The 27,840-nt window shown below is 44.6% G+C and overlaps 2 protein-coding genes across 13 annotated transcripts in view; one reads left to right on the top strand and one right to left on the bottom strand.

Annotated features, from left to right (window-relative positions):
- Positions 1-7,817: 7,817 nt before the first annotated feature.
- Positions 7,818-13,217, bottom strand: PCED1A (PC-esterase domain containing 1A). 7 transcript variants are annotated; one of them, XM_081559046.1, is made up of 8 exons: positions 12,766-13,217; positions 12,320-12,485; positions 11,738-11,817; positions 11,390-11,628; positions 11,139-11,289; positions 10,775-11,021; positions 8,546-8,815; positions 7,818-8,198 (listed from the first exon to the last, which is right to left on the bottom strand). In XM_081559046.1, the coding sequence occupies exons 1-8, from the start codon at positions 12,961-12,963 to the stop codon at positions 7,951-7,953; spliced, it is 1,599 nt and encodes a 532-aa protein (XP_081415172.1). In that variant the 5' UTR covers positions 12,964-13,217; the 3' UTR covers positions 7,818-7,950. The 7 variants fall into 7 exon arrangements, with proteins under 7 accessions (XP_081415172.1, XP_081415174.1, XP_081415173.1 ...); XM_081559048.1 differs by having other exon boundaries at positions 11,390-11,475; XM_081559047.1 differs by having other exon boundaries at positions 12,320-12,464.
- A 29-nt stretch (positions 13,218-13,246) lies between these two features.
- Positions 13,247-27,840, top strand: part of VPS16 (VPS16 core subunit of CORVET and HOPS complexes) — a 30,166-nt gene continuing 15,572 nt past the window's right edge. For 4 of the 6 annotated variants that reach the window (XR_014073700.1, XM_081558953.1, XM_081558954.1 and 1 more), the window contains exon 1: positions 13,247-13,362. Coding sequence is in view for 3 of the 6 variants with exons in the window: in XM_081558953.1 (XP_081415079.1) it covers positions 13,310-13,362 (53 nt within the window). In the remaining 3 variants the exon portion in view is untranslated. Of the gene's footprint in view, positions 13,832-27,840 lie in introns of all 6 variants that reach the window. The other 2 variants (XM_081558952.1, XM_081558951.1) reach the window with 2 other exon arrangements.

Genomic DNA, 27,840 nt, shown 5'->3' with positions numbered 1-27,840 from the left:
TCCTAGTCTATTATTCCATTCTTCCTAGGGTAAAGAGCTGTATTTTGTGAGGTTTTGTCAGGATCTAGATGTACATCAGCCCACTTTGGACAAGTCATTTTCTGCGGTGCAAACATCTCATTTTCATCTTAAAAATAAAAGAACTTAAGAGGTGTAGCCTTTACCATATTTTCTGGCCTGTGTCTTCAAATGTCTAACCAAAATACAGTTTTTAAAACTGATATGTGATACTATATACTTACAAAATATTTGTAACATATATGAAAGTTGTAAAGCCCTCTAAGCCCAAAGATACCACATCCATCTAAAAGCCAGAAATAAGAGGATAGGACCTCTTTCTTCATGTTCATCTTCTGACTTGTACCAGCTGGAATTCTCAGACAATGACATATGGAAATGCTGCTCACTGGCACCTTTGACTTGATCCTGATTTTGAAAGAATTGCTTCTAAGTTTCCACCATTGAGAATTACTGTCAAGTTTTGATAGTTCACCTTTATCCAGTCAAATTCCTTTCTATTCCTAGTTTGCTAGCAGTTTGATCATGAGTGGAGGTTGAATGATAAAAATTTTTTTGCATCTACTACAAGGACTATTTTGCTCAAAATTCTCCAAGCCAGGATTCAACAGTACGTGAACCGTGAACTTCCAGATGTTCAAGCTGGATTTAGAAAAGGCAAAAGAACCAGAGATCAAATTGCAAAAATCCTTTGGATCATTGAAAAAGCAAGAGAGTTCCAGAAAAACATCTACTTCTGCTTTATTGACTACGCCAAAGCCTTTGACTGTGTGGATCACAACAAACTGGAAAATTCTTCAAGAGATGGGAATACCAGACCACCTTACCGGCCTCCTGAGAAACCTGTATGCAGGTCAAGAAGCAACAGTTAGAACCAGACGTGGAACAACAGACTGGTTCCAAATAGGGAAAGGAGTATGTCAAAGCTGTATATTGTTACCCTGCTTATTTAACTTATATGCAGAGTACCTCATGTAAAATGCCAGGTACAAGCTGTACTCAAGATTGCTGGGAGAAATATCAATAACCTCAGATATGCAGATGACACCACCCTCATGGCAGAAAGTGAAGACGAACTAAAGAGCCTCTTGATGAAAGTGAGAGAGTGAAAAAGCTGGCTTAAAACTCAACATTCAGAAAACGAAGATCATGGCATCTGGTCCCATCACTTCATGGCAAATAGATGGGGAAACAGTGACAGACTTTATTTTGGGGGGCTCCAAATCACTGCAGATGGTCACTGCAGCCATGAAATTAAAAGACGCTTGCTCCTTGGAAGAAAAGTTATGACCAGCCTAGACAGCATACTAAAAAACAGAGACATTACTTTGCCAACAAAGATCTGTCTAGTCAAAGCTATGGTTTTTCCAGTAGTCATGTATGGATGTGAGAGTTGGATTATAAAGCTGAGTGGCGAAGAATTGATGCTTTTGAACTGTGGTGTTGGAGAAGACTCTCGAGAGTCCCTTGGACTGCAAGGAGATCCAACCAGTCCATCCTAAAGGAAATCAGTCCTGAATATTCATTGGAAGGACTCATGCTGAAGCTGAAACTCCCAATATTTTGGTCACCTGATGTGAAGAACTGACTCATTGGAAAAGACCCTGATGCTGGGAAAGATTGAAGGCGGAAGGAGAAGGGGACGACAGAGGATGAGATGGTTGGATGGCATCACCAACTCGATGGACATGAATTTGAGCAAGCTCCAGGAGTTGGTGATGGACAGGGAAGCCTGACATGCTTCAGCCCGTGGGGTCGCAAAGAGTCAGACATGACTGAGTGACTGAACTAAACTGAGAAGGACTGTTTATTATTCTGCTTTATTCTGTTTATATGGTGAATTAAATTTTTAGGTGTCTTTTAATGTTAAACCACTACCGGAAAGAAGCACATCCTGTTTTTCTTGTTTTTTTTTTTTTGGCTGCACTGCATTACTTTTGGCATCTCCTAACCAGGGATTGAACCCAAGCCACAGCAGTGAAAGCCCAGAATCCTAACCACTAGTCCACCAGCCACCAGTGAACTACCCTAGCTCCCTTTTAACTTACATATAATTCATACATTTTACATACAAATAAATGCACAAGTATTGAGGGTATGGTTCAATAAATTTTTACATATTTGTCTGTTTGTGTGTGTACCCAGGTAACTACCACCTAGATAGAACTTTCCCATTGTTCCAGAAAGTTCCATCATGCCCTTTCCCAATCTCCCTCAAAAGGTAATCATGATTCTGATTTCTATCAGCATAGATTGTTGAAATCTATGCAGAATCTATGCAGCCTATTCTTGAAATTATGCAGAATAAAATCATACAAAATGTACTCTAGTGTCTGACTTCTTTCAAGATTACATCTGTGAGATTTACCCATATCTTTGCATCTATCAGTATTTTGTTTTCTTTTATATCAATCTCATTGTATGGGAAAACTATTTATTCACTCTTGTTGATGGACATTTGGCTTGTTTCCAAGTTTTGGATACTATGAAAAAACATTCTATGACTATTCTTGTGCAAGTTTTTTGGTAGATCTGTCTAGATGGACAGATCTCTTGAAGTGAAATTGTCAAATCACAGAGAATGTAAATGTTCAACTTTAGTAAATGCTGCCCAGTAATTTCCAAAGTGAGTTGTACCATGCAGTGGTTATACTGCTTTTTTTCAGCCTATCCAGCTAATTCGTATGGTATTTACATTTCTGTTTCTTGGTTTTCACTTTTGCTTGGGTGATTTCTGAGAGAAGGAAATAGCATCTTTACTCTATTACCTTCAGACTGTACAATCTCTCTCTCTTTTTTTAGCGGCACAGAATATGGGATCTTAGTTCCTCAACTGGGGATGAATCTATGTCCCCTGCAGTGGAAGCTCAGAGCCTTAACCACAGAACTGCCAGGGAAGTCCCTCTCTTTCCTTTTTAAAGCCAAGAATGCATGATTGGTTTAACATTCAAATATAATCAATGGACTTCACCATATTATCAAACTAAAAACATATATGATTATTTCTATAGAATAGAAAAGGCATTTGGCAAAATACAATATCCATTCCCGATTTAAAATAAAAACAAAACCTCTCAGCAAATTGGCAGTAGAAGGAAACTTCCTCAACTTTACAGAGGGCATCTGTGATAAACCTACAGTTAATCTCACACTTAATGGTGAAAAACTGAACAGTTTTTCCTCTGAGATCAGAAACAAAACAAGCATGTCTGTTCTCACCATTTCTGTTCAACATTGTACTGTATGTCCTAGCCAGTACAATAAGGCAAGAAATATGAATAAAAAGCATACAGATTGGAAAGCAAGAAGTGTCTTTATTCACAGACAATAAAATTGTGTAAGTAGAGAATCCTATGGAGTCTATCAAAAAGCTACTAGAATAACCGAATTTAGCAAAGTAATGTGTACGTGATGGTAGTTATGATACAAGGTCAAAATACAAAATCAATTGTATTTTTCTGTACTAGCAGTGAAAGATCGGAAAAAGAAACTTTAAAATCTTTACAATAAAATAACGTGGGACTTCGGGGTATCTGACAAAAGATATGACAGATCTATACACTGATAACTACAATATATTGCTGAGAGAAATTTAAAAAGACCTAAATAAATGGAGAGATATATCTTGCTCATTGGGTTGGATGACTCAATAGTAGTAAGATGTCAAGTGTTCCCAAATTGATCTATGTGTTCAATACAATCGCAAAATCTCAGAATTTGTATAGAAATTAATAAGCTGATTTTAAAACTCATATGGAAATGTAAAAGTCCTAGCATAGTCAGAATAACTTTGATAAAGAAAAACAAATTTGGAAAACTAACATTGCCTGATTCCAAGACTTATCATAAAGCTATAGAAATCAAGGGAGTTGGTACTGGCATTAAGTTAGACAAATATTAATAGATAAATGAAACAGAAAATCCAGAAATAGATCTACATGTAATACATACATGATTTTTTACAACAATGTTAATGGAATTTGGTGGAGAAAGATCAGTCTTCCACAAATGGGCTGGAACCATTAGATATTCATGTGCAAAAAAATGAATTTCAATTCATACCTTATACCATGTACAAAAATTAATTCAAAACATATCATAGACTTAAATGTAAAACCTAAAACTATAAACCTTCTAGAAGCAAGCAGAGGAAAATAGCTGTGACATTGGGTTAGGTAGAGATTTCTTAGACATGACACCAAAAATATAATCCATAAAAGAAAAACTGAATAAGCTGTCCTTGATTGAAATTAAAATGTTCTGTTCTTCAAAAGACAAGCCACACTCTGGGAGAAAGTATTTGCAAAATATGTATCTTATAACAGACTTGGATCCAAAATAAAGAACTCTCAAAGCCCAGTAATGTTTTTAAAAGGTGGCATGGTGATGAAGAACAAACAATTTAAACAGAAACTTTTTACCAAAAAAGACATATAGAATGCAAATAAGCACAGGAAAATGTTCAATATTGTTAGTCATTATGTAAATGCAAATTAAAACCATACCTTCCCCCTATTAGAATGGCTAATATTAAAAAGATAACTGATACCAAGTGTTGTCAAGGATGTGGAAGAACTTCAACCCTCATACACTGTCAGTGCAAATGTAAAATGGGACAACCACTTTGGAAAAGCATTTGGTAGTTTCTTAAAAAGTTAAACATACATCTTCCATATGATCCAGACATTTTATTCCTAAATATTTCCCCAAGAGCAATGAAAGCATATGTCCATACAAAGATTCATACAAAAATGTTCATAGTGGCTTTATTTGTAGAGTCAAAAACTGACAATAACTCATGTCCCTCAACAGGTAAATGCATAAACATAGATATCGCATATAATGGAATGCTACTCAGCTACAAAAAGGAATGAACTACTGATGCACACAACATGGGTGAATTTCTGTGAATTAATTCCATTCATTGGACTGAGTGAAAGTAGCCAGATGAAAAGAGTATCTACCGAATGACTCCATTTATTAAAGCTCTAGGAAATACAAATTAATCCATAGGAACAGCAAGCAGATCAGTTAGTACAAGTTGCCTATGGATGCAGATGCAAAGATGTAGGAGGAAGGGCTTCAGGGAAGGATTATATAAAGGGTAAGTTTGATTGTGATGACAGTTTCATGTTGTATACATGTCAAAATTTATCCTATTGTGCATTTGAAATATGTGCAATTTATTGTCTGTCATACTTCAATGAAGCAGTTTTAAAAAGTTTAGATCCATTTCCTTGCAATCAAAAATAGTTTATCTTTCACCAATGTATATGGTAGATGTACTTAAACACTAAAATGAACTCGACACACAGTGCATGCAGTTAACTGGAGAATGTGACAGAAAACAACTTATCTGCTTTTGTGAGGAGACCTCTAACTGGGTTAAAGTTGTTGTTGGGGTTTTGTTGTTGTTTTTAGTTCTTGGCCACACTGAGAGGCATGTGGGATCTTAGTTCCCTGACCAGGGATCAAACCTGGACCCTCTGCATTGGAAGGCAGAGTTTTAACCACTGGACCACCGGGGAAGTCCCTGGGTTAAAATTTTTTGAAAAAAACAATCTTCCAAATTTCTTAAGACTTTTTTACCCTGAAAAATAAAGGCTTGTGTCACATGCCATGCTGGTGCATCTTTTACCCCTTTCAGGAATACCTTGTTACGGCAAAGGAAAGAATATTGGAGTCACTTTTAAAAACCAAGATTCCACGAATCAGAGAAGTCTATGTACACTCTTCTTCTTAAAAGATTTGTCAGTGAAGTTTGAGTTCTGTCATGCTTGACTAGCCTACATACTATGTGCCTACATACTGGAGAAACATAAGATTTTGTTTTTACCATCTCAAAACAAAATCCAGGAAACAATTTAAATTCACATAAGGACTTGTATGCAGCTATTTTTGAAGTTTCTTGTTTCCCAGTCACAACTTAATAAAAAATTTGTTAATAGAGGAGTCAAGTGTACTATGTGCTTACATGACAGCAAACTGAAAATAAAATAATTTATCCCCATTTTATCCTTACAATAGATTTCAAATCTACATTGGGATGCTGAGGAAAAGGTTATAAAACCTCACTGCGAGCAATGGGAGCCACATACCAAGATGGGGTGAAAATGAGAAACACAGAGGTAGATTGACAGGGATATGGAGCATACTGGACAGTCTCAAAGTGCTTACAGTGTGAGAGTGCCAGACTTGGGATGGGGTTGGGAGGGGGTGGAAAAGCCTAGACAGAGGAGCCTGGCAGGCTACAGTTCTCAAAAAGAATTGGACACGACTGAAGTGACTTAGCACGCACACAAGGTTTTCTTAGAGAACAGGATGGCAAGCAACAGAGAGGGCTCCGTGAAGCTGGGTAACTCTTATTACTTTCTTCCATAAACCAGTTTAGGTGTACAATTTTCCACAGAAACACTGAGAAGCCCCAGTTTCAGAGGTGCAAAGAAAAGGGTTTTGTGTCAAGGAATAAATGACTGAACAAGGGATTCGCCAAACTGATGAAAATAAAACAAAACAGTTTTTGCAATAAAAATTATCTATCTTCCCAACAAGGGGCTTTCTTTCACTTTTGTATGTTCTCATCCACTTTCTGTCTACACCAAAGAAAACCAAGCTCATTTCAAGTACTCTCATTAAGTCTCAGTAGCTGTGACGACATTACTCTCTAAAGGGTTTTAACAACTCATGTTGTCTGTACCAGTTTCCCCAGTACCAGTGTGTGTTAATTTAGTAGATTCCTTTCATTTGCACTTAGCAGTTACCCACCAAGGATCAACACTTCTTTGGTCCGCTATTTCCATTTGTGTAAGATGTTACATCCTTTGACAAAGTAAGATTTCAATAAAAAGTAAGGAAAGGTAATGCAGTATTTCTACATCCTCTTCTCCGGCCTATTCTACTTAAGGATTATTTAGTGGGTCTGTGTGTTTCCTTATTTTCCTGCTTCACATCACTTATCAGTGTACTGCCATGCTTCAGCCCCCTCATGCTACACCCAACCCAGGGTCAAGATCAATTGTCAAAGCTGAGATGCTGTACTTTTAAAAAATTAATTAATTTGGTTGTGCCAGGTCTGAGTTACACGTGGGATGCAGGATCTTCAGTTGCACCATGAAGTATCTAGTTCCCCGACCACAAACTCAGCCTGGGCCTCTGCGTGCACTGGCAGCATGGAGTCTTAGTCACTACCATCAGGGAAGTCTCTGAATTCTTTTAACTTTCTTACTAAGTTTGGCGGAGTAGGAATTCTCTTTCTGCTCCTTCTACTGCCCACCCACCAAATAGGTTTGTGTTCTTTGCTACCACTGTATGTTGTATCTAGTAAGTAATGGTTTTCTAATCAGTCTCCCACTTGGGCTTGGGAGCTTCTTGCTTAGTTCCAACCACTTTTGAGTGTCTACCATGAGCCAAGAAATTGTGCAAGGCAAGGTTGGTATATCTCCAGGAGTAGGTGAACGTTGAACGTACATATGAATGGGTACGACTAGTACAGGTGGGAACTAGCCAGATTCCAAACTCCATATAAAATACTGACAGTTTCAATTACAACTCAGCCTTTGACATTTCCCAATCCCAAAGAGCTGTTGACAACAGGTAACCCCTCCAGGGTCTTTGTTAAGCACACGTGTGTTCTGGTAGGAGTATAATTGAGTGTGTGAGACAGTAGGAAAGATGCATTCAATGATTTCTAAACAGTGTGGACTGAAAGGTCCGAGGCTAGAGAGAACCCAGAGGTAGCCTCCCCAACTCTTAAGATCACGGTTCGGAGACTCATTCCCTTTCACAAAAAGATGTCATTCTGTTTTTCCATGCCTTTATTGGTGACAGCAATGGACAACAACGTCAGGCATAGCAGGTGCCATGCCAACACCTGGCGTGGCAAACAGGCACTGCAGGGCCACTGGCACACACAGCCCAAACACAAGAACCAGTCTACCCTGGCCATGTACCCGAATGGGCATGAGGCCGTCTATCCAGTTTATATGTGTGGATCAGCCTGTCTGAGTGTCTTGGACGCTGCCTGCAGGGCGCCCCCATCCTCGGCACATGGTAGGGGCTGTTGTGAACACAGCGTGACATCCCCCGGTGGACGGCCAAGCCCCGGTGCTGACCATGGGGGACAGGGCTGGGGACTGGAGCAGGCAGGGGGCCAGGCACAAAGTTCACTCCAGGGCCACATCCTACAAAAGAACCAGCCATCATCAGAGTGGGCTTCTGGCCGTGGTGAGCGCAACTCTGCCTCAGGCAGTTCTGGTTCTTCAGGGTGAGTTTCTCTGGGCTTCAATTTCCCCATCTACAAAATGGCAATACCACTTCCCGTACTGCCAAGTCAGAAAACTGACAATCAATGAGCTAATTCATGAGTCTACAGATGCTGTTGCAGACTCAGCTGTGACAGAACCCAATCCCAGGGCAGGCACAAGGGGTCCCTGACTTCTCTCAGCCCATCTGGACACAGAAGACTAGGTTGAGGGAGGTTCAAGGAGAGGCTGGAAAAGGTGTACTGGGAAGTTGTGGGGGCACCTACCTAAGTGGGGTGGTATCGAGAAGTCTTCCATTGGATTAAAATTGAAGAATTCACAGGGTGGGAAGGGCTGGCCTGGGAAAAAAGGGGGTTCCTGGGGCAGGGGTGGAAACAGAGGAGGTACGGAAGGCTGAGGAAGAGGGTAGGGAAAAGGCATGAGAGGAGGTAAGGGAGAGGGTGGGGGCAAGGCCGGCTGCTCGCCGAAGTCTGAGGGCTGCCCCTGGCTCCCCTGGAAGAGATGATCCGGCTCTGGCCAGTCTTTAATCCATGGGTCTAGAAAAAAGGATGATAGTTTTAGGTAGGCCTGGGGAGCCAGGTCACCCTGAACCCAGGCAGCCTACACTTCTAAACCTTTACTTCCTCCTCTTGGTGAACACAGCACCCTCTACTTCATACTCAGGTTTCTTCATCTCCTCTCATTTCAGGCCAAGCCCAAGCTATGCTCCTTCTTCCCTGTGTCTCAATAGTCAGTGGATCTGTCTTTGTTCATGATCCCTTCCAGTCTCCTCCCTCTATTGCACAGCTTGTCTATCTCTCCTCTCCTAGCTCTTCCTCAAAGACCAATAACTAAGTTTAGTAAGTCTCTGTTAAAAACAAAGATCCTATCATTTCCTTTTCCCAGCAGGTTTGGGTTCCTTTCACAATTTCTCCCACAGAGTATTTTTGCCCAGGCACCATTCCCTTCTCAACTGTTCACTGCCTCTTTTAACCCTACTCCAATCCTTCAGTACTTTTCCTACAAAAATGTAACCACTTCCTCACTTCCTAACCATCACATGACATGGCCAAAAGCCTCTCCCCTCCCTGAACGTGCCTCTATCCTTACCTCCTTTTGTTTCCTCCATCAGTCTCTCTTCTCTTCCAGCTGCCAAACATGACCATTATTCTGCTCTTTCTGTCACTGTTCACATTTATGCCCTCAGCGGCCATCTTCCTGCTGGGCACCACTGACTCCAATTCTATTCAACATTTCCATAGTACTTCAAAGAGATCTGCCCTCATCAAACTCACCAACTCATCCTTCCACCTAACCCTTCCTGTTGATGTTGCTATTTCTGTGGCTCCAAATTGGGTTCGGAAGACCTGAGACACAACAAACTAGCCTTACAACCTTTAGAGCATCCCTTTCTCTGCTACGGATCAGTTCTCCAACTGATTTAGATGAGATTTGTGTGCTAGTTGCTCAGTTGTGTCCGACTCTTTGAAACTCTATGCACTGTAGCCCACCAGGCTCCTCTGTCCATGGGGATTCTCCAGGCAAGAATACTGGAGTGGGTTGCCATGCCCTGCTCCGGGGGATCTTCCCAACCCAGAGATTGAACCCAGGTCTCCTGCATTGCAGGCAGATTCTTTACCATCTGAGCTACCAAGGAAGATGAGATTTAGTTCTCACCTAAAAAAACAAAGAAATTGGACCATTATATGATTAAGGTCCTAATTCACTTTCCTGATACTCCAACTCCAGGCTAAAAGTGACATTCTTGGCCTCTCTGCCCTCACATCCTCCAGTGCTACTACAGCCTTCTAACATGACTGACGTCTCCAATTCAATAAACACCATCCTGCAGGCACTATATACATAGCAACTGTGCTAGATACTGGGGTGGAAAGAGATGAATTATCAACAAGTGAGGCAAGCACTTAACCCTTGCAGGACATGATCCAGGGCAGAAGCAGACATGGAACAATCACCCATGATGTCCCCTTTAAAAGTAGGCAGGGAAACAAAAATAAGAAAAACAAAAAAACAACAAAAACAACAACAACAACAACAACAACAACAAAAAACATAAAAAAAAAAAAGAAAAAAAAAGAAAAAAAAAAAAGGGAAAAAAAAAATCAAAAAGAAAAATAAAAGTAGGCAGGAACTGAGGGTTTAACAGTCCCTGCCAAGGGGCTTTGTTGCTTCTACCACTCTGCCTGAATTGCCTTTCCTCTGCTTCTGCTTTTCCACGCCCCACATCCACTCCTATCTAAAAGTACTCCCATTCTTTTCCTGTTTATCTGTAGCATACGGGTCTTTTGACATATTGCCTTATGTACTCAATATTCATTAGTGTACGCAGAGGTGACTATAGGGCTAGACCAGGGGAAGGAAGGCACATTCAGGATTCACAATGGTCCTTCAAGGGGCTCTACTCCTCTTGAGGATCTCTGTCCTGCTGTTTATGAGACCTATGCTCTGAGGGCCCTCTTTGCATCACTACCCTCCCAACCTGTGATAGGGCTCACCATGGGGATAGTCACGCTTGGGCAGCTCCACACCCCAGGCATCGGCCACATGGGTCAGAAGCAAATGTGAGAGGTGGCGGTGGGCATGCTGGTCCCAGTGGACACCATCCCGGTGACGGTGCCTTACTGCATGCCGAAAGTGAAAGTGGAGGTCCAAGACATCAAAGCAGTGGTCCCCAGCCAGAGTAGCACTGTAGAAGTTCCCTTCAACCACATCCCGCCGCAGAGAGCCTGCCAGGGGCTGGAGCTGAGTGAGAAAATGCAGCATCTAAGAGCCACTGAACGATGTAGAATCGGGAGGGAGGATTCTCTATCTACCAATCAGCTTCCCCATCTTCTATCCTGAGGTGCTCCAGTCACTTGCCTCAGGCAGGAGGAAACCCCCAGTGACACGCTCTCCTAGGGGCATTGCCATGTTCCACACCAGCAGGCAGGAATCTGGCAACACCTGGTCCATGCGCACGAACACTCGCTCCAGGTTCTCTCGGTAGCTCTCCATCGAGCAGCGGCCATACCTGTTGGGAAGCACAAAAGGTGGGCAAGAACACAGGGGTGGGTGGCCTCTGAGCCATACCTCCACCCCCGATCAGTATTTCCCTCTCCCCCCGCCCCAACCTGGAGAGATCCCAGAGGCAGGAGTTGATGATCACCAGGTCCGGGGCAGGCCCACATGTCAGCTCCTCCAGGACTCCCTCGAGGTACTCGGAGTAAACGCGGGTGAGGAAGTAGAAGCGTACAAGGTGGTGGCCAGAACCCGAGCAGAACTGGCGGACCTCCCGGTACTGTGTCCCGTTGTGCAGCTCGCCCAGCTGACCCCCAGCGACCAGCTGGTCCTGTTCAAAGCTCAGCTCCCCCTGCCCACCCCCCCCACCCAGCTGGTCAGACCCAAGCCAGGGAGGAGGCCCCTACCAGACCAGAGTCTGTGCCCGCCCATCACTGGCATGGCCACCAAGCTTCCCTCACCTTGGCTTTCAGCTGGGCAGCTGTGAGCAGTGAGTCTTTCTGGAGCAGGAGCACCAGGTCTTTATACACAGCCCGCTGGACTGAAGGGAGACAGAGATCCTGAGGCTGAGGCAGGCCTTACTCCACCCCCAGCTCTTTCAAATCCAGGCCTCTTGCTGAGGTGGCCCAACACCACCTTTGTGGAATATTGACTTAGACATATGAAAAAAGGTGAAGTTAAAAAGTCCTGGCACTGACTTTGTTCCTTCCAGGTATATATACCTTCCAGGTGTACATAGCGACCTGGCAGAAATAAGTTGGCCAAGTCACCCAAGAAACAGACAACACAATACACTGCTTCCATGAGGACACTGTGGGGGACTGTCAGGGGAAAAATGCTGAGCAAGGAGGGGATGAAAAGCCTGACAGGCTACATCTGTCAGGACAACAGGTGTTGGAAGGCGTTGGGGAAATAAACCTTCTGTACTGGAACGGACTGGGGATCAGAAAAGAGGTTTGAGATGGAGACAAAACGTCCAGACGCAGAGAACAGACTGCAGGTGCGGGACCAGGAAATGTGATTCTAGAAGGGCACTCACTCACTTGAGTCCCCCAAGATGACCACGAACTTGTTGTGCAGCAGCTGCTGGACTTCCGAGGCCTGGAAATGGACCATGCTGCTTCGCTGCGGGCGGCACGGCTCCTCGTTCTCCAGACAGAAGACCATGCTGCCGCCAACAATGACGGGCTGCAGGGAAAGGCCACTGAGCTGCACGAGGGAGGGAACTCAACTAGCTCCAGGGCCCACTTTGGGATAAAGACCTGCGTTGGCCCCTTTCAAGCTGCTCAGGGATCCAGGTACCAGATGGCGGCAGCAGAGTGGGGTCCATGGTGGCGCCAGCCTCTGTTACACTTGGCACAGTGAGTAGGAGGTCGCCAGGCCCGCGAACCTCCGGGATACCCTGCCGCTTCCCACGCGGTGCCGCCCTGCGCCCAGCCACGTGCCCGTCGCCGCCCCGCGCATGCGCGCGCTCGCTCGCGCCAATTACCGAGTCCCGGGGCTCCGCGCCGTTCACCAGCGAGGGGGGCAGGCCCGCACACTGCGCGCGTCGCCTGCAATGGGCTCCGGGCCTAGCCTCATGTTCCCGTGCCCGAAGAGCTGGTCGCTTCAGCACTGCTCCTGCCTCGCAGAGCTTGTGCGTCCCGGTTAGTGGTCGGTGCGCAGCCCGTCGCCCAGCTCTCTCCATGCGCGAGTCGCGGAGGCCCGACGACGCCTCGGGCCTCCCCGCCCCGGGCGACAAAGCTCACAACCCCCACTTCCGGTCACTCATGTCCTGCCCTGCCCGACCCCCCAACGTCCGAGGGGAGACAAGAAGGCAACGCGGGTGGCTGCCGTAGGGAGCAAGAGCCAGGGCCAAGCCCGCCCCCGTGTGGGCGGGGGCACAGCGACGGCCAAGTACAGCCGCCCACAGCGGGGAAGGCCGGTGGCCGCGGCCTCATCACGTGACCCGGACGGGCGGAAGCGGAAGTGCTGCCTGGAGCCCAAGCTGGGCGGGTGTACCTGGCGCTGGCAAGCCGCCGCTTGTACCAGCCATGGACTGCTACACCGCGAACTGGAACCCGCTCGGGGACTCTGCTTTTTACCGGTGAGCCGCCCAGCTCTCCTGCCCACGGCCTGGTTACCCCGCTAGCTAGCCCTCTGGCTCGAGTCTTCGGGCGGAGCCAGCGGCGCGCGACCCCGCTTCTACGGGCGCTGGGTCTGCCCCTCGCCGGCTCTCGCCCTGTATGTACCGCTTAACGCGCAGCCTCCTAGGGCCGGGCCTTCCCCTGCTGCGGAGAAGGAAAATGAGGCAAACCTGGTGGTCATACAAGTAGGGGCACAGCCCAACTCAACCCCGGTGTCGCCCTCTGGAAGAATGCTCACATCACACTGTGGGTGGCCGCCCTCTGGAGACAGTGAGTGCTATATCTCTGGTCGGGAAGTGCTGCTGAAGTCAGACCACTGGATGCTCCTGGGGGGCGGAGTCGCACAGCTTGCAGGTGACATTACTGACCAAGGCTGGGAGAAAGTGAACCGTCAATAAATCAGACGGCGAGTGAGCACGCCCTGCTAAGGTCAGCCCTCTCTTGGGAGTTGTGGAGTCCTTAAACCACTAATCTTTCTAAACTGTAGACTAGTCATATCATTACCCTAATTAGAATTTTTTGCAGTACTTTCCCTTATAAGATACAGTACAAACTCCTTACCATGTTATATCTATAAACCGGCCCCATTTGTCTCTTCAGCTTCCTCAACTGTTATCCAAAGCTGTGTTCAGTTGGGCAGAACAAGATCTCAGCACACCATGATATTTCCTGGCTCCCTGTGTTTGCACCAGACTGCAGTTCCTTCTGTGGGCCCTGCCATTTCCCTGTTTACTTCACTGGAGAATTCTAGCTCATCCTTCTGGGTTTAATTTAAGGATTCTTATTCCAATAGAGTTGACTTTCATCTGACTTTCCTTTGGGTCTCAGTGCTAAGGTTGTTACTTATAACACATTAGGGCAATATTTGTATAGGTTTCTTCTGCTAAACCAAATTCCTTGAGGGCTGAATGCATATTTCTTGCATCTCTTTGTCTCTTATGTACTTAGACCAATGCCTGCTATGTGCATGCATGCTGCGTGCTGAGTTGCTTCAGTTGTGTCCGACTCTTTGTGGACTGTAGCCTGTCAGGCTCCTCTGTCCATGGGATTCTCCAGACAAGAATACTGGAGTGGGTTGCCATGCCCTTCTCCGGGGGATCTTCCCAATCCAGGGATTGAACCCTTGTCTTCTGTGTCTCCTCCATTGGCAGGCAGGTTCTTTACCATTAGTGCCATAAAGTTTTTTTAAAAATGCATTATTGATTGCAACTGAAGATCACAAAGAAATCACATTGGAGTCTTATTTCAATAGAAGACAGCTGTTCATGCTAGTGAAACCATGTACCATTGTTATTCACATATTAAAACTTTTCAGTGTAATTTTATCTGGGTTTGATCCCTGGGTAGGGAAGATCCTCTGGAGAAGGAAATGGCAACCCACTCCAGTACTCTTGCCTGGAAAATTCCATGGGTGGAGGAGCCTCGTGGGCTACAGTCCATAGGATCGCAAAGAGTCGGACACGACTGAGCGACTTCACTTTCCCTTTCACTTTGATGCATAAAACGTCAGCACTTAACACTTCTGAAATGGACAAATGCGTTGATGCAATTTTTAGAGATCTGTTGCATTTGTCTTATGTTTCTAATTCTTAGAAACAAACGCAAAAAAAACCGCAAAAATTTAGTGTGAAGTCAGTAGGAAATAACAGTGATTTAAACTATTTTTGTGGAGAAGGGATGTCACTTGACGTGGGTTGCCATGTAATTTAGTGTTTACAACACAGCATATACTTTGAAAAGTATTGACTGGTATTACTTTTGAAAATATGTTTTGCATACACAGGCTTGTTAGAGTACTGAAAATGATGACCTCATTACCATAGAACTTCTGTTTATCATATGAAGTCTTAGCTTTGTTTATACACTAATAAAGTTTTAAATGAGTGTAAGTGTTGAGTGCATGCTATAGACATGACCACTGTTGCTAGCCTACCCTAGCCAACCCTTTACTTCCAGAAAGGAGTAGAAGTGTTAGCCCTGCTATAGAAGATGTATTATTTTTGGTAATGGGTGTTGAGCCTTTTCTGTGTACTAGCCAGACAGAAGTGTGCTCAGTCGTGTCAGACTCTTTGGGGACCCCATGGACTGTAACCCACCGGGCTCCTCTGTCCATGGAATTTTCCAGGCAAGAATACTGGAGTGGGTTGCCATTTCCTACTCCAGGGGATCTTCCTGACCCAGGGATCAAACCCGAGTCTCTTGTATCTCCTGCATTGGCAGGTGGAATCTTTATCACTGTGCCACCTGGGAAGCCCTTATAGGTTCTCTGCCAGAGTAAACAAAAACTTAGTTTAAAGTTTAGGTGCAGATACTTGGTTTTATTTGTATTTGTGCATAGTCTTATGCCAGGACTTAAATAAATGTTCAAATAAGTGATTGATAAACAGGTGGCACACATTTCAAGTTCTGTCTACAGGATAGGATTCTTTTGCATTGGAAGTAGTGTTCTGGAAAAATGACTAATTTGGGAGGGCGAGGAGAGGGAATGGTGTTGGTTCTTGTGAGGCTCGAGAATTTTAGCCACTTTATCCTAAAAACCCAATTTGGGATAATACCATTAAATAATTTTGCCCAACCCATTGTCAGGCAGAATGTATATTGAGCTAGTAAAAAGACATGGGCCCTTTCTGCCCTCAGAACTTCCATCCAGCAAGGAGACGGTAACCACTAATCATTCTATTCGGGGTTTCCCTGGTGGCTCAGTCAGTAAAGAATATGCCTGCAATACAGGAGACTAGGGTTCGATCCCTGAGTCAGGAAGATCCCCTGGAGCAAGAAAGGGCAAGCCACTCCAATATCTTGCCTGGAAAGTCCCATGGACAGAGGACCATGGTGGGCAACAGTCCATGGGGTCACAAAAGTTGGACATGACTTAGCAACTAAACCACCACCACCAATGACTCTATTTGGTCTTCCCTGATGGCTCAGTTTCCACTGTTTCCCCGTGTATTTCCCATGAAGTGATGGGACCAGATGCCATGATCTTAGTTTTCTGAATGTTGAGCTTGAAGCCAACTTTCGCACTCTCCTCTTTCACTTTCATCAAGAGGCTCTTTAGTTCTTCTTCGCTTTCTGCCATAAGGGTGGTGTCATCTACATATCTGAGGTTATTGATATTTCTCCCAGCAATCTTGATTCCAGTTTGTGTTTCTTCCAGCCCAGCGTTTCTCATGATGTACTCTGCATTATAAGTTAAATAAGCAGGGTGACAATATACAGCCTTGACGTACTCCTTTTCCTATTTGGAACCAGTCTGTTGTTCCATGTCCAGTTCTAACTGTTGCTTCCTGACCTGCATACAGATTTCTCAAGAGACAGGTCAGATGGTCTGGTATTCCCATCTCTTTCAGAATTGTCCGCAGTTTATTGTGATCCACACAGTCAAAGGCTTTGGCATAGTCAATAAAGCAGAAATAGATGTTTTTCTGGAACTCTCTTGCTTTTTCGATGATCCAGCGGATGTTGGCAATTTGATCTCTGGTTCCTCTGCCTTTTCTGAAACCAGCTTGAACATCTGGAAGTTCACGGTTCACATATTGCTGAAGCCTGGCTTGGAGAATTTTGAGCATTACTTTACTAACGTGTGAGATGAGTGTAGTTGTGCGGTAGTTTGAGCATTCTTTGGCATTGCCTTTCTTTGGGATTGGAATGAAAACTGACCTTTTCCAGTCCTGTGGCCACTGCTGAGTTTTCCAAATTTGCTGGCATATTGAGTGCAGCACTTTCACAGCATCATCTTTCAGGACTTGAAATAGTTCAACTGGAATTCCATCACCTCCACTAGCTTTGTTTGTAGTGATGCTTTCTAGGGCCCACTTGACTTCACATTCCAAAATCACTGCTGATGGTGATTGCAGCCATGAAATTAAAAGACAATTACTCCTTGGAAGGAAGGTTATGACCAACCTAGATAGCATATTGAAAAGCAGAGACATTACTTTGCCAACAAAGGTCTGTCTAGTCAAGGCTCTAGTTTTTCCAGTGGTCATGTATGGATGTGAGAGTTGGACGATGAAGAAAGCTGAGCGCCGAAGAATTGATGCTTTTGAACTGTGGTGTTGGAGAAGACTCTTGAGAGTCCCTTGGACGGCAAGGAGATCCAACCAGTCTATCCTAAAGGAGATCAGTCCTGGGTGTTCATTGGAAGGACTGATGTTGAAGCTGAAACTTCAATACTTTGGCCACCTCACGCGAAGAGTTGACTCATTGGAAAAGACCCTAAAGCTGGGAAGGATTGGGGGCAGGAGGAGAAGGGGACAACAGAGGATGAGATGGCTGGATGGCATCACCAACTTGGTGGACATGGGTTTGGGTAAGCTCTGGGAGTTGGTGATGGACAGGGAGGCCTGGCGTGCTGCGATTCATGGGGTCGCAAAGAGTCAGACACGACTGAGCAACTGAACTGAACTGATGGCTCAGTGGTGAAGAGTCCACCTGTAATGCAGGACACGCAGGTTTGATCCCTGGGTTGGGAAGATCCCCTGGAAGAAGAAATGGCAATCCACTCTAGTATTGTTGCCTGGAAAATCCCATGGACAGAGGAGCCTGGTGAGCTACAGTACATTGGGCCAAAAAAAGTTGGGCCCTACTAAGCACATGAATGACTGTTTGATCATGAGCACTGAGGTTGGAGCTTCCCAGGTGGCTCAGATGTAGAGAATTTGCCTGTAATGTGGGAGACCTGGGTTCTATCCCTGGGTAGGGAAAATCCCCTAAAGAAGGGAATGGCTACCCATTCCACTATTCTTGCCTGGAAAATTCCATGGACAGAGGAACCTGATGAGCTAGAGTCCATATTGTCACAGAGTTGGACATGACTGAGTGACTGACATTTTTTCACACTTTTCACTGAGGTAAAAGGTTATGTAGGACCCTCAGAAAGCATATAACAGTTTGGTAAGTCAGAGGTAAACAAGACTTTCTGAAGGGGACAATACCCCATCCAGAAGATAGGAAGATTTAAATACAGGGAATGGGATCCAAGAATATATACAAAGGTCCTGAAGCGGAAGAGACGGGGACCTAAATGGAGCCAGTGTGGCTGCAGTGCCACACTGTTGCATTTGTCCTTTGTTTCTAATTCTTATAAATATGCCTGTACATTGTGGAAAAAATTGCAAAAATTTTAAGGCAGTGAAGTCAGTGGGAAATAACAGTGATTTAAACTATTTTTGTGGAAAAGGGATGTCGCTTGACATGGGTTACCATGTAATTTAGTGTTTACAACACAACATATACTTTTAAAAATATTGACTTGTGTTACTTTTGAAAATATGTGTCTTTCAAAAGGCAAGGGGCCAGGACAAGAGACAGGTAAATATCTTCTCCCAGCAGCCATACCCTGCAGGGACTTAGAGACCATTTTTATTTGAAGAATGATGGGAAGCCTAAATGAAAGGATTAATGTGGTTGAATTTGCCTCTGTGTGTGTGTGTGTGTGTTTTAAATTCATTCTGGAGGCAGTGGGGGTGGGGGACAACTTGAAAGGTGCAAGCAAGAATAGAGCCAAGGGAGACTGGGTTATAGTCTTAGGTTAGGAGGCTCCATCCTAAAGGAGATCAGTCCTGGGTGTTCATTGGAGGGTCTGATATTGAAGCTGAAACTCCAATACTTTGGCCACCTGATGCGAAGAGCTAACTCATTTGAAAAGACCCTGATGCTGGGAAAGATTGAGGGCAGGAGGAGAAGGGGACAACAGGGGATGAGATGGTTGGGTGGCATCACCGACTCAATGGACATGAGTTTGGGTGGGCTCCGGGAGTTGGTGTTGGACAGGGAGGCCTGGTGTGCAGCAGTTCATGGGATTGCAAAGAGTCAGACACAACTGAGCGACTGAACTGAACTGAACTGAAGGAGGCTCATGGACTAGACCAGGGAGAAGTTGATGGTGGTGAGCACTAGAGATGGAGAGAAGGGGGGCAGTCTGACAGATAGTGACAGTGGAAAATTGAAGGAGACTGTGATGAGTTGCACTTGATAGGGAGGAGGAAGAGCAGTGAATCCAGGATGACTTAGATTTGGGTCTTAAAAATAATGAGAAAGGAAGAGTGAATTTGTTGGGGAAGAAAATGAGCTTGGTACTGAATACAGTGTTTCAGATACTTTAGAAACATCTATATGGTGAAAGAAAGGAGACCAAAGATGCTATATTTCATACTCTTCATAGAAGAAAGGTTAGCTAATTTAGTAGGTTTTATGGGTTGGTATGTTTGTTTTGCATATATAAACATGAACTGTTAAAAAAAACTGTGGTTAAATACACATCATATAGAATCTACTATCTTATTCATTATAAAATATGATCTAGGAGTATATTGACATTGTTGTGTAGCCAATCTCCAGAAGTTTCAGAATTGATTCATTAAATATTAACTCCTCATTCTCCCCTTCCCCCAGCCCTGGCAACCACCATTCTGTTTTGTGTTTCCATAAATTTGACTACTCTAGATAGCTTGTGTAAGTGAAATCATAACAGTATTTGCTTTCTTGTGGCTGGCTTATTTCATTTAGCATACTGTCCTCAAGATTCATCCGTGTTGTAGAATGTATCAGAGTTACCTTTTTAAGACTGAATAACATTCTAATGTATGTATATACCACATTTTATTTGTGCATTCATCTGTCAGTGGACACTTGGGTTACTTCCACCTCGTGGCTATTGTGAATAATGCTGCTGTGAACAATGGTGTGTGAATCTTTCTTTGAGATCCTGTTTTCACCCAGAAATGGAATTTCTGGATCACATGGTAATTCTGTGTTTAATATTTTGAGGAACTATTCTGCTGTTTTCCATGACCACTGCAGCATTTTACATTTCCAGAAACAATGCACAAGGATACTGTAGTAGTATTTTTTTGTCTTTTAAGTTTTTGTTTATTTTTGGTATGCTAGGTCTTTGTTGCTGTGCATGGGCTTTTTCTAGTTGCAGCAAGCAGGGGCTGCTCTTTGTTGTGATGCACAGGCTTTTCAATGCAGTGGCTTCTTTTGATACAGAGCACAGGTCTAGGGCACTTGGGCTCAGTGTAGTTGTGATGCACAGGCTTAGTTGTTCTGTGGCTTGTGGAGTCTTCCCGACCAGGGATCAAACCCACGTACCCTCCATTGGTAGATGGGTTCCTATCCCAGTGGACCACCAGAGAAGTCCAGTAGTATTTCTTTTTAAGGCAGTCTGGAATCAAGGGGTTATAAAGAATCCATACACCTGCCAGTGCAGGAGACATGGTTCAATCCCTGGATCAGGAAAATCCTCTGGAGAAGGAAATTGCAACCCACTCCAATATTCCCAGTATTTTTGGGAAATCCCATGGACACAGGAGCCTGGCAGGTTACAGTCCATGGGGTTGCAAAGAGTCGGGCACGACTTAGCGACTGAACAACAACGAAGGTGGTCTCTCTTCAGGGCCTGGGCATTTTGGAATTGATGGAATATTCCCCATGCTAAACCTAGTGTGTTTCTTCCTCCTCAGTGTTCTGATAGCCCAGCCTGGACAGGCTGGAGATCATCTGTTTCACACAGCTCTTCTCTGACTGCAGTGAGTCATGCTTTTCCAGCAATTCAGCTGCACTGCAGCAGGGATTTTGTCAGTGCTTCATGGAGGGGCTGGGATTGAAACCTGCCCTACTGACAAAGGTCGTCTAGTCAAAGCTATGGTTTTTCCAGTAGCCATGTACAGATGTGAGAGTTGAACCATAAAGAAGGTTGAGTGCTGAAGAATTGATGCTTTCTAATTGTGGTGCTGGAGACGACTCTTGAGAGTCCCTGGACTGCAAGGAGATCAAACCAGTCAATCCTAAAGGAAATCAACCCTGAATATTCGTTGGAAGGACTGATGCTGAAGCTGAAGCTCCAATACTTTGGCAACCTAATGCAAAGGGCCGACTCATTGGAAAAGACCTGATGCTGGGAAAGATTAAAGGCAAAGGAGAAGGGGGCAGCAGAGGATGAGATGGTTAGATAGCATAACCAACTCAATGAACATGAATTTGAGCAAACTCTGGGAGATAGTGAAGGACAGGGAAGCCTGGCATGCTGTAGTGCATGGGGTCACAAAGAGTTGGACACGACATAGTGACTGAACAACAACAGGACCTGCTTTAGTGATTTTCTGGTATTCAAATCCAGGGTCCATTTACTGCTGCTATGGAAATTTCCACTTCCAGGACTTGCAGGTAGAAAAGAAATATGTAGCTGGCCTTCCTCACTGAAGATATGACCTATCCTTACAAAGTTCTCACTTCTAGACTTTTCTGAGATGCTGCTCTCTCTGCTGCTCTCAGTCTGCCCATCTGTACCCCATGCCAACCTTATGGCATAGCTTGAGTCACCTCACTGTCCCTGAGAAGCCTTCTTTACTTTGAAGTCTTGAGGAGGTGGCCCGTACTTTGTTGCTCTTCACTCTCTGAGCCTTACTCCTGTACCCCTGTGCCTCTTTCCCACTCCAGTCTATGTTGATGTTAATGTCCTGGACTGCAATTGAAGGCTCTTTGATCCTCCCAACTGCTGACTTCACCTCGTGCTTCCCAGAGAGCTGGAAGTCATGGCCTAGAAGGGCCTAGGCTTCCCTAACAAAATCTGCCTGTCGTGTTCCCAGCCTGCTGAGGGGCTATGCCCCCACTTCCCTGTCTTCTGAGAAACCGTGTGCCGTCTACCCACTCTCATGTCGCCTCAGGTTTCTCTAGCCATTCTTGCACAGGACTCCCTGCTTCAAGGTCACCCAAGGTGCTGCTGTATGTAGCTTCCTAGGGCAGATCTCCATTGTCTCTGGCATGGGTCCTTTGAATTTGATCGGTATTTTAATAAGCAGCCAGGTGTTTTTTCAGTGTAGAAGACCTCTACATTGTTCTCCACCATCTCTACCCACAAGGGCTCACTATCAGATCTCAACTACTATATTCAAATCTCCTCAGCCTAACAGAAAATACATTTCCCTGTTCAAAAAATCAACAAATCCCTTTTCACCTCACCAAGGGTCTAGAAACTGCCATCTATATTTGCTTCCATTTTCTTTCTTCCCACCAACCACTCACTCAGATAATCACAATGGTGTGATCACTCAACTAGAGCCAGACATCCTAGAATGTGAAGTCAAGTGGGGCTTAGGAAGCATCACTATGAACTAAGCTAGTGGAGGTGATGGAATTCCAGTTGAGCTATTTGAAATCCTAAAAGATGATGCTGTGAAAGTGCTGCACTAAATATGCCAGCAAATTTGGAAAATTCAGCAGTGGCCACAGGACTGGAAAAGGTCAGTTTTCATTCCAGTCCCTAAGAAAGGCAATGCCAAAGAATGCTCAAACTACCGCACAATTACACTCATCTCACATGCTAGTAAAGTAATGCTCAAAATTCTCCAAGCCAAGCTTCAACAGTACGTGAATTGTGAACTTGCAGATGTTCAAGCTGGGTTTAGAAAAGGCAGAAGAACCAGAGATCAAATTGCCAACATCTGCTGGATCATCGAAAATGCAAGAGAGTTTGAGAAAAGTACCTGTTTCTGCTTTATTGACTATGCCAAAGCCTTTGACTGTGTGGATCACCACAAACTGTGGAAAATTCTGAAAGAGATGGGAATACCAGACCATCTGACCTGTCTCTTGAGAAACCTGTATGCAGGTCAGGAAGCAACAGTTAGAACTGGACATGGAACAACAGCTGGTTCCAGATAGGAAAAGGAGTACGTCAAGGCTGTATATTGTCACCCTGCTTATTTAACTTATAATGCAGAGTACATCATGAGAAACGCTGGGCTGGATGAAGCACAAGTTGGAATCAAGATTGCCGGGAGAAATATCAATAACCTCAGATATGCAGATGACACCACCCTCATGGCAGAAAGTGAAGAATTAAAGAGCCTCTTGATGAAAGTGAGAGAGGAGAGTGAAAAAATTGGCCTAAAGTTCAACATTCAGAAAACTAAGATCATGGCATCTGGCCCCATCACTTCATGGCAATTAGATGGGCAAACAGTGGAAACAGTGTTAGACTTTATTTTGGGGGGCTCCAAAATCACTGTAGATGGTGACTGCAGCCATGAAATTAAAAGATGCTTACTCCTTGGCAGGAAAATTATGACCAACCTAGACAGCATATTAAAAAGCAGAGACATTACTTTGCCAACAAAGGTGCATCTAGTCAAGGCTATGGTTTTTTCCAGTAGTCATGTATGGATGTGAGAGTTGGACTATAAAGAAAGCTGATGGCTGAAGAATTGATGCTTTTGAACTGTGGTGTTAGAGAAGACTCCTGAGAGTCCCTTGGACTGCAAGGAGATCAAATTAGTCCATCCTAAAGGAAATCACTCCAGAATATTCATTGGAAGGAGTGATGCTGAAACTCCAATACTTTGGCCACCTTTTGGAAGAACTGACTCATTGGAAAAGTCCCTGATGCTGGGAAAGATTAAAGGCATGAGAAGGGGACAACAGAGGATGAGATGGTTGGATGGCATCACCAACTGGATGGACATAAGTTTGAGTAAGCTCTGGGAGTTGGCGATGGACAGGGAAGCCTGGCGTGCTGCAGTCCATGGGGTTGCAAAGAGTCGGACACTACTAAGTGACTGAACTGAACTGAACTGTGGTGTGTTCATGCTTCATCACAGCTATAGGCCATTGTATCGGGTTGTCTGTTACGAGGTAAGGAAAGTTGAGATTGACAAGTGTTCCGAGGCTAATGGCCTCATTCTCCGCTATATATTCGTGTTTCCCCCTTGTGACAAGCAAGTGGTCTGTGGAATGTGACACTGGTAACATTTCTATGATTCTGATTAGGAGATACCATACAGTGACTAAATAGGGGAAGTTTAACATAAAGAGCTATTAAACTATGATAGCAAAGTAGCTGTAAGATAAAACTGCCCTTTCCTGGGGGCTGAGGATAACGGAAAAGTTGAAAGGGGGGGTGCCCTCCCCAAGCAGGGTTCTGACCTTGCTGAAGAAGGTATAGTTGCAGCACACTGAATGGTGGGAGAGTTGCTGGTTTGCTGGGCCAGAGCTGGTCCACAGTCACTGCTGGATAAGCAGGAGGCAGCCCTCTTGGGCATGGATAGGGTGCAGGTGAGCCATAGCTGGTGGCCAGGTTCATGGCCTTGCACAGGGAGCACCAGGCTGAGCAGGAGACCTAAAGTATGCAGTATCTTGTGGGGAGAACTACGGGAAGGTAGATGGCCAGTCCAGGTCAAGGTTGTGAGGGACTGTGTACTCTGGGCAAATGGTTGGGTCAGAGTGTCCCCAGATACCCTCATGCCCATACTGCTGACTGATCTTGCAGCTGCTGGAAACAGCCAGAGACCCCCTTCCTCCTACAATGTCCCTTTTCTACAGGGCCAGCTACTGAGAAAGCTTAACATCTAGCTCGCTGTGGAGCACATATTGAAGGTTGAATTTGGATCTGGGAGGTAATAAGTTGATAACTAACAGGGTCTTTTCTCTGGCTGATCAGCTTTGACAAGTACCCTCTACACACTTTTCAGCTCCCTCACAATAACCAAACAGCTCTGTATTTCTGCTTCACTACCATCCTTCTTATAAGTCTGCTACTCTTTCCCCAAATGAGACATACAGTCTTAAGCCATTGTATCAGTCACTATTAGTTACTCCTCAAAATGAATTACAATCTTACTGAATATTCTGTTACCTAAAAATTGAATTTAAAAATTAACCTTCAATAATTTGTGTATAAAATAAAAATGACAAGGAGAGAAGATAATAGCTAGTATATACATATAAACACAAGCACATAACAAGCACAGAGAAAATGCACAAAGTGGCTACAGCCTTCATTTCTGTAGCTGTTCACAAGATCATAGTTAATACCTATGGCTTCCTTCTTCAGCTGCCCATCCCATATTTCCTTTGCCCAGAGCCAGAACCTCTGTTCTTTACATAGTGAAGTGACCCAAACCTCAGTCATTCTGCTTTTTTTTTGGTTGCTGAGGTTTTTCATTAACCTTTCCCGTCAGACATGGAAGTACCAAGAGGTGCCCCAGAAGATCCCCTGGGTTTTAGACATAATCCTCCTTCCCTCCATTATGTAGTAGCATCTTGATTTCCCCTTGGCCCTCAGGATAATTACTTCAGCCAGTGGGTTAACCCCGTTTTCTTGCCTGTTGCTTCAATGGCATAAAGAGCCCCAAATGGCAGGGTAGCACTCTTACCTTCCAGTTCAGTGAATCCATTGTTTTGATCCCCTTGTGGAAACATTCTTCCCTTGGCGACTAAGCTTTACAAATCAATAGGTCTCAAAGTTAGTGAAAGTGGAAGCAATATTTTAAATTTTTATTAAAAAAACTTTTCTAGCCACCCTGGGTCCTCACTGCTGTGTGCAGGCTTTCTCTAGTTGTGGTGCACAGGCGCAGTAGTTGAGGCTCTCAGTCTCTGGAGCGTGGGCTCAGTAGTGGTGGTACACGGCTTAGTTGCCTCATGGCATGTGGAATCTTCGAGGACCAGGGATCAAACCCATGTTCCCTTTATGGAGGGGTGGATTCTTAACTACCGGACCACCAAGGAAGTCCTAGAAGCAGTATTTTAATAAGAGAGTCATTAGGTTTGTAACAGTGAGCGGAGCCACTCCCACTTTCATCCCTTGATTCCCAGTCCCCCATATTGTCTGTCAAGTTAATCCCATGTAATGGTCTTTGATGCAAAGCCTAGACTTGCATTCTGTAAGACAGAGCCCCATATTTTTAGGTTACTGTCTCCCAATTGGTCCTATAACTGAGTCATCAGCCACTTCTGGGTAATGAGATGTAAGGTAAGGCTAGTTGATTCCATGTACCTAAGCCCACTGCTGCACTTCCTTTGCTATGCAATAAGATCCTTGATTAATTGCAAGACTTTGCAGACTGCTGCAGTGATAGATGAGACATTCCGTAAGTACATAGATGGTGGAAGTTTGCTAGTGCAAAGGCATTACAGGTAAAGACAAATCTACATTCAGAATATGTATTCCAATGAGGACAGATCTTTCCCTCCTCCATGATGGAAGAAGTCCAGTGTAATCAACTCGTAGGCTTCTCCCCCAGGAACAGTGCCATATTGGGGCCACGTATTGATCTCTGCTCTTAGCCGATTACTCAGCTGGTAAAGAATCCACCTGCAATGTGGGAGACCTGGGTTTGATCCCTGGGTTAGGAAGATCCCCTGGAGAAGGGAAAGGCTACCCACTCCAGTATTCTGGCCTGGAGAATTCCATGGACTGTACAGTCCATGGGGTCACTAAGAGTCGGACACGACTGAGCTTCTTTCACTTAGCCAGTAACCACTCAGCAGTAGTGTTAGCCAGGTCAGCCGTGGAGAGGGAGGCTCCGAAGACATCTACCTCAAGTGAGGTCATCACAGGGTTTTCAAGTAGAGGAAAGCTAGTCTCCTCAACACAGGAGGGCAAGCTGCTTCCACTGGTGAGGAAGACCCACACTGACCTGGGAATTCAAGATTGTCAGCTTCCTCTGGGTCTAACCAGTTATCTTCCTTCCATATTTAAGGATTCCTTTCTTTTCTAATTAGTGTCTTAACTTTCACATGAGAGATGGTGTGCTGGAGAATTTAACTGTTATTGTTTAACAACCCATACAATTAAACTGTCTTGGATTCTCAGCAGTAGCAGCTGTGTGACTACAAGAAATAAGGGATTCTTTTAGGCTGTTATAGAAGCTTTCTGCTTCTCAGACCATGACTTGAGCTGAAAGTTAATGGACCTAACCTTGTCATTTTTTTTTGTAAATGTTCAAGTGCACTCAAAATAACTCATCCACACCATGGCCCTTATAATCATTGTTACTGCCATACAATCAAGCACAGAAGTCATTCCCAAAGCATGTGTTTGACTTGGCATTTCGCCACATTGAACTGCAGGTTTGATTAATTGTGATGCTGCTGCATGCAGTGGGTTACTATACTAGCATCCGTTTCTCATCAGTAGGGAACACAGCACTGCACCCAAGCCTAAGCACATGACCATACGAATCCTCAGATCCCATCTTTAGAGTCAGGAGGATCCCCTGGAGAAGGAAATGGCAACCCACGCCAGCATTCTTGCCTGGAAAGTCCCATGGACAGGGGAGCCTGGCAGGCTACAGTCCATGGGGTTGCAAGAGTCAGACATGACTTAGCGGCTAAACTACCACCACTACCACTCCCTGCACCAGTTAGTCTGGGTCCAGTAAGGAGACGTGAACTGTGAAATTTTAATAAATATAAGGGATTATTACACTGTGATAAAGATTAGCTATAAGATGTGAGAAAAGTTTATATGGTAGCTCAGGACTAAGGGAGAGTACTCAAGGAACAACAAACTTGGGAGGGAGGCCCTTCCCCAGGCTGGGATTCAGACCTCAGAGAAAATGGCAGTTGCAGACCGCTTGATGGCAGTGAAGTTTACTAGTTTCCCTGGGCCAGAGCTTCCCTGATAGCTCATTTGATAAAGAATCCGCCTGTAATAC

The sequence above is a fragment of the Giraffa tippelskirchi genome, chromosome 13 (assembly GCF_054371585.1).
Source record: "Giraffa tippelskirchi isolate mGirTip1 chromosome 13, T2T-mGirTip1v1.2.pri, whole genome shotgun sequence".
Lineage (NCBI taxonomy): Eukaryota > Metazoa > Chordata > Mammalia > Artiodactyla > Giraffidae > Giraffa > Giraffa tippelskirchi.
This window is presented reverse-complemented; position numbering and strand designations above follow the sequence as displayed.

Excerpts from the sequence above, each read along its gene's own strand:
- PCED1A (XM_081559046.1), bottom strand. The coding sequence starts at position 12,963 with ATGGAGAGAGCTGGGCGACGGGCTGCGCACCGACCACTAACCGGGACG. Across the intron at positions 11,022-11,138 it reads GGGGTTTCCTCCTGCCTGAG|CTCCAGCCCCTGGCAGGCTC; the intron begins GCAAGTGACTGG and ends TTTCTCACTCAG. Across the intron at positions 8,816-10,774 it reads CAAGCGTGACTATCCCCATG|ACCCATGGATTAAAGACTGG; the intron begins GTGAGCCCTATC and ends CCTTTTTTCTAG.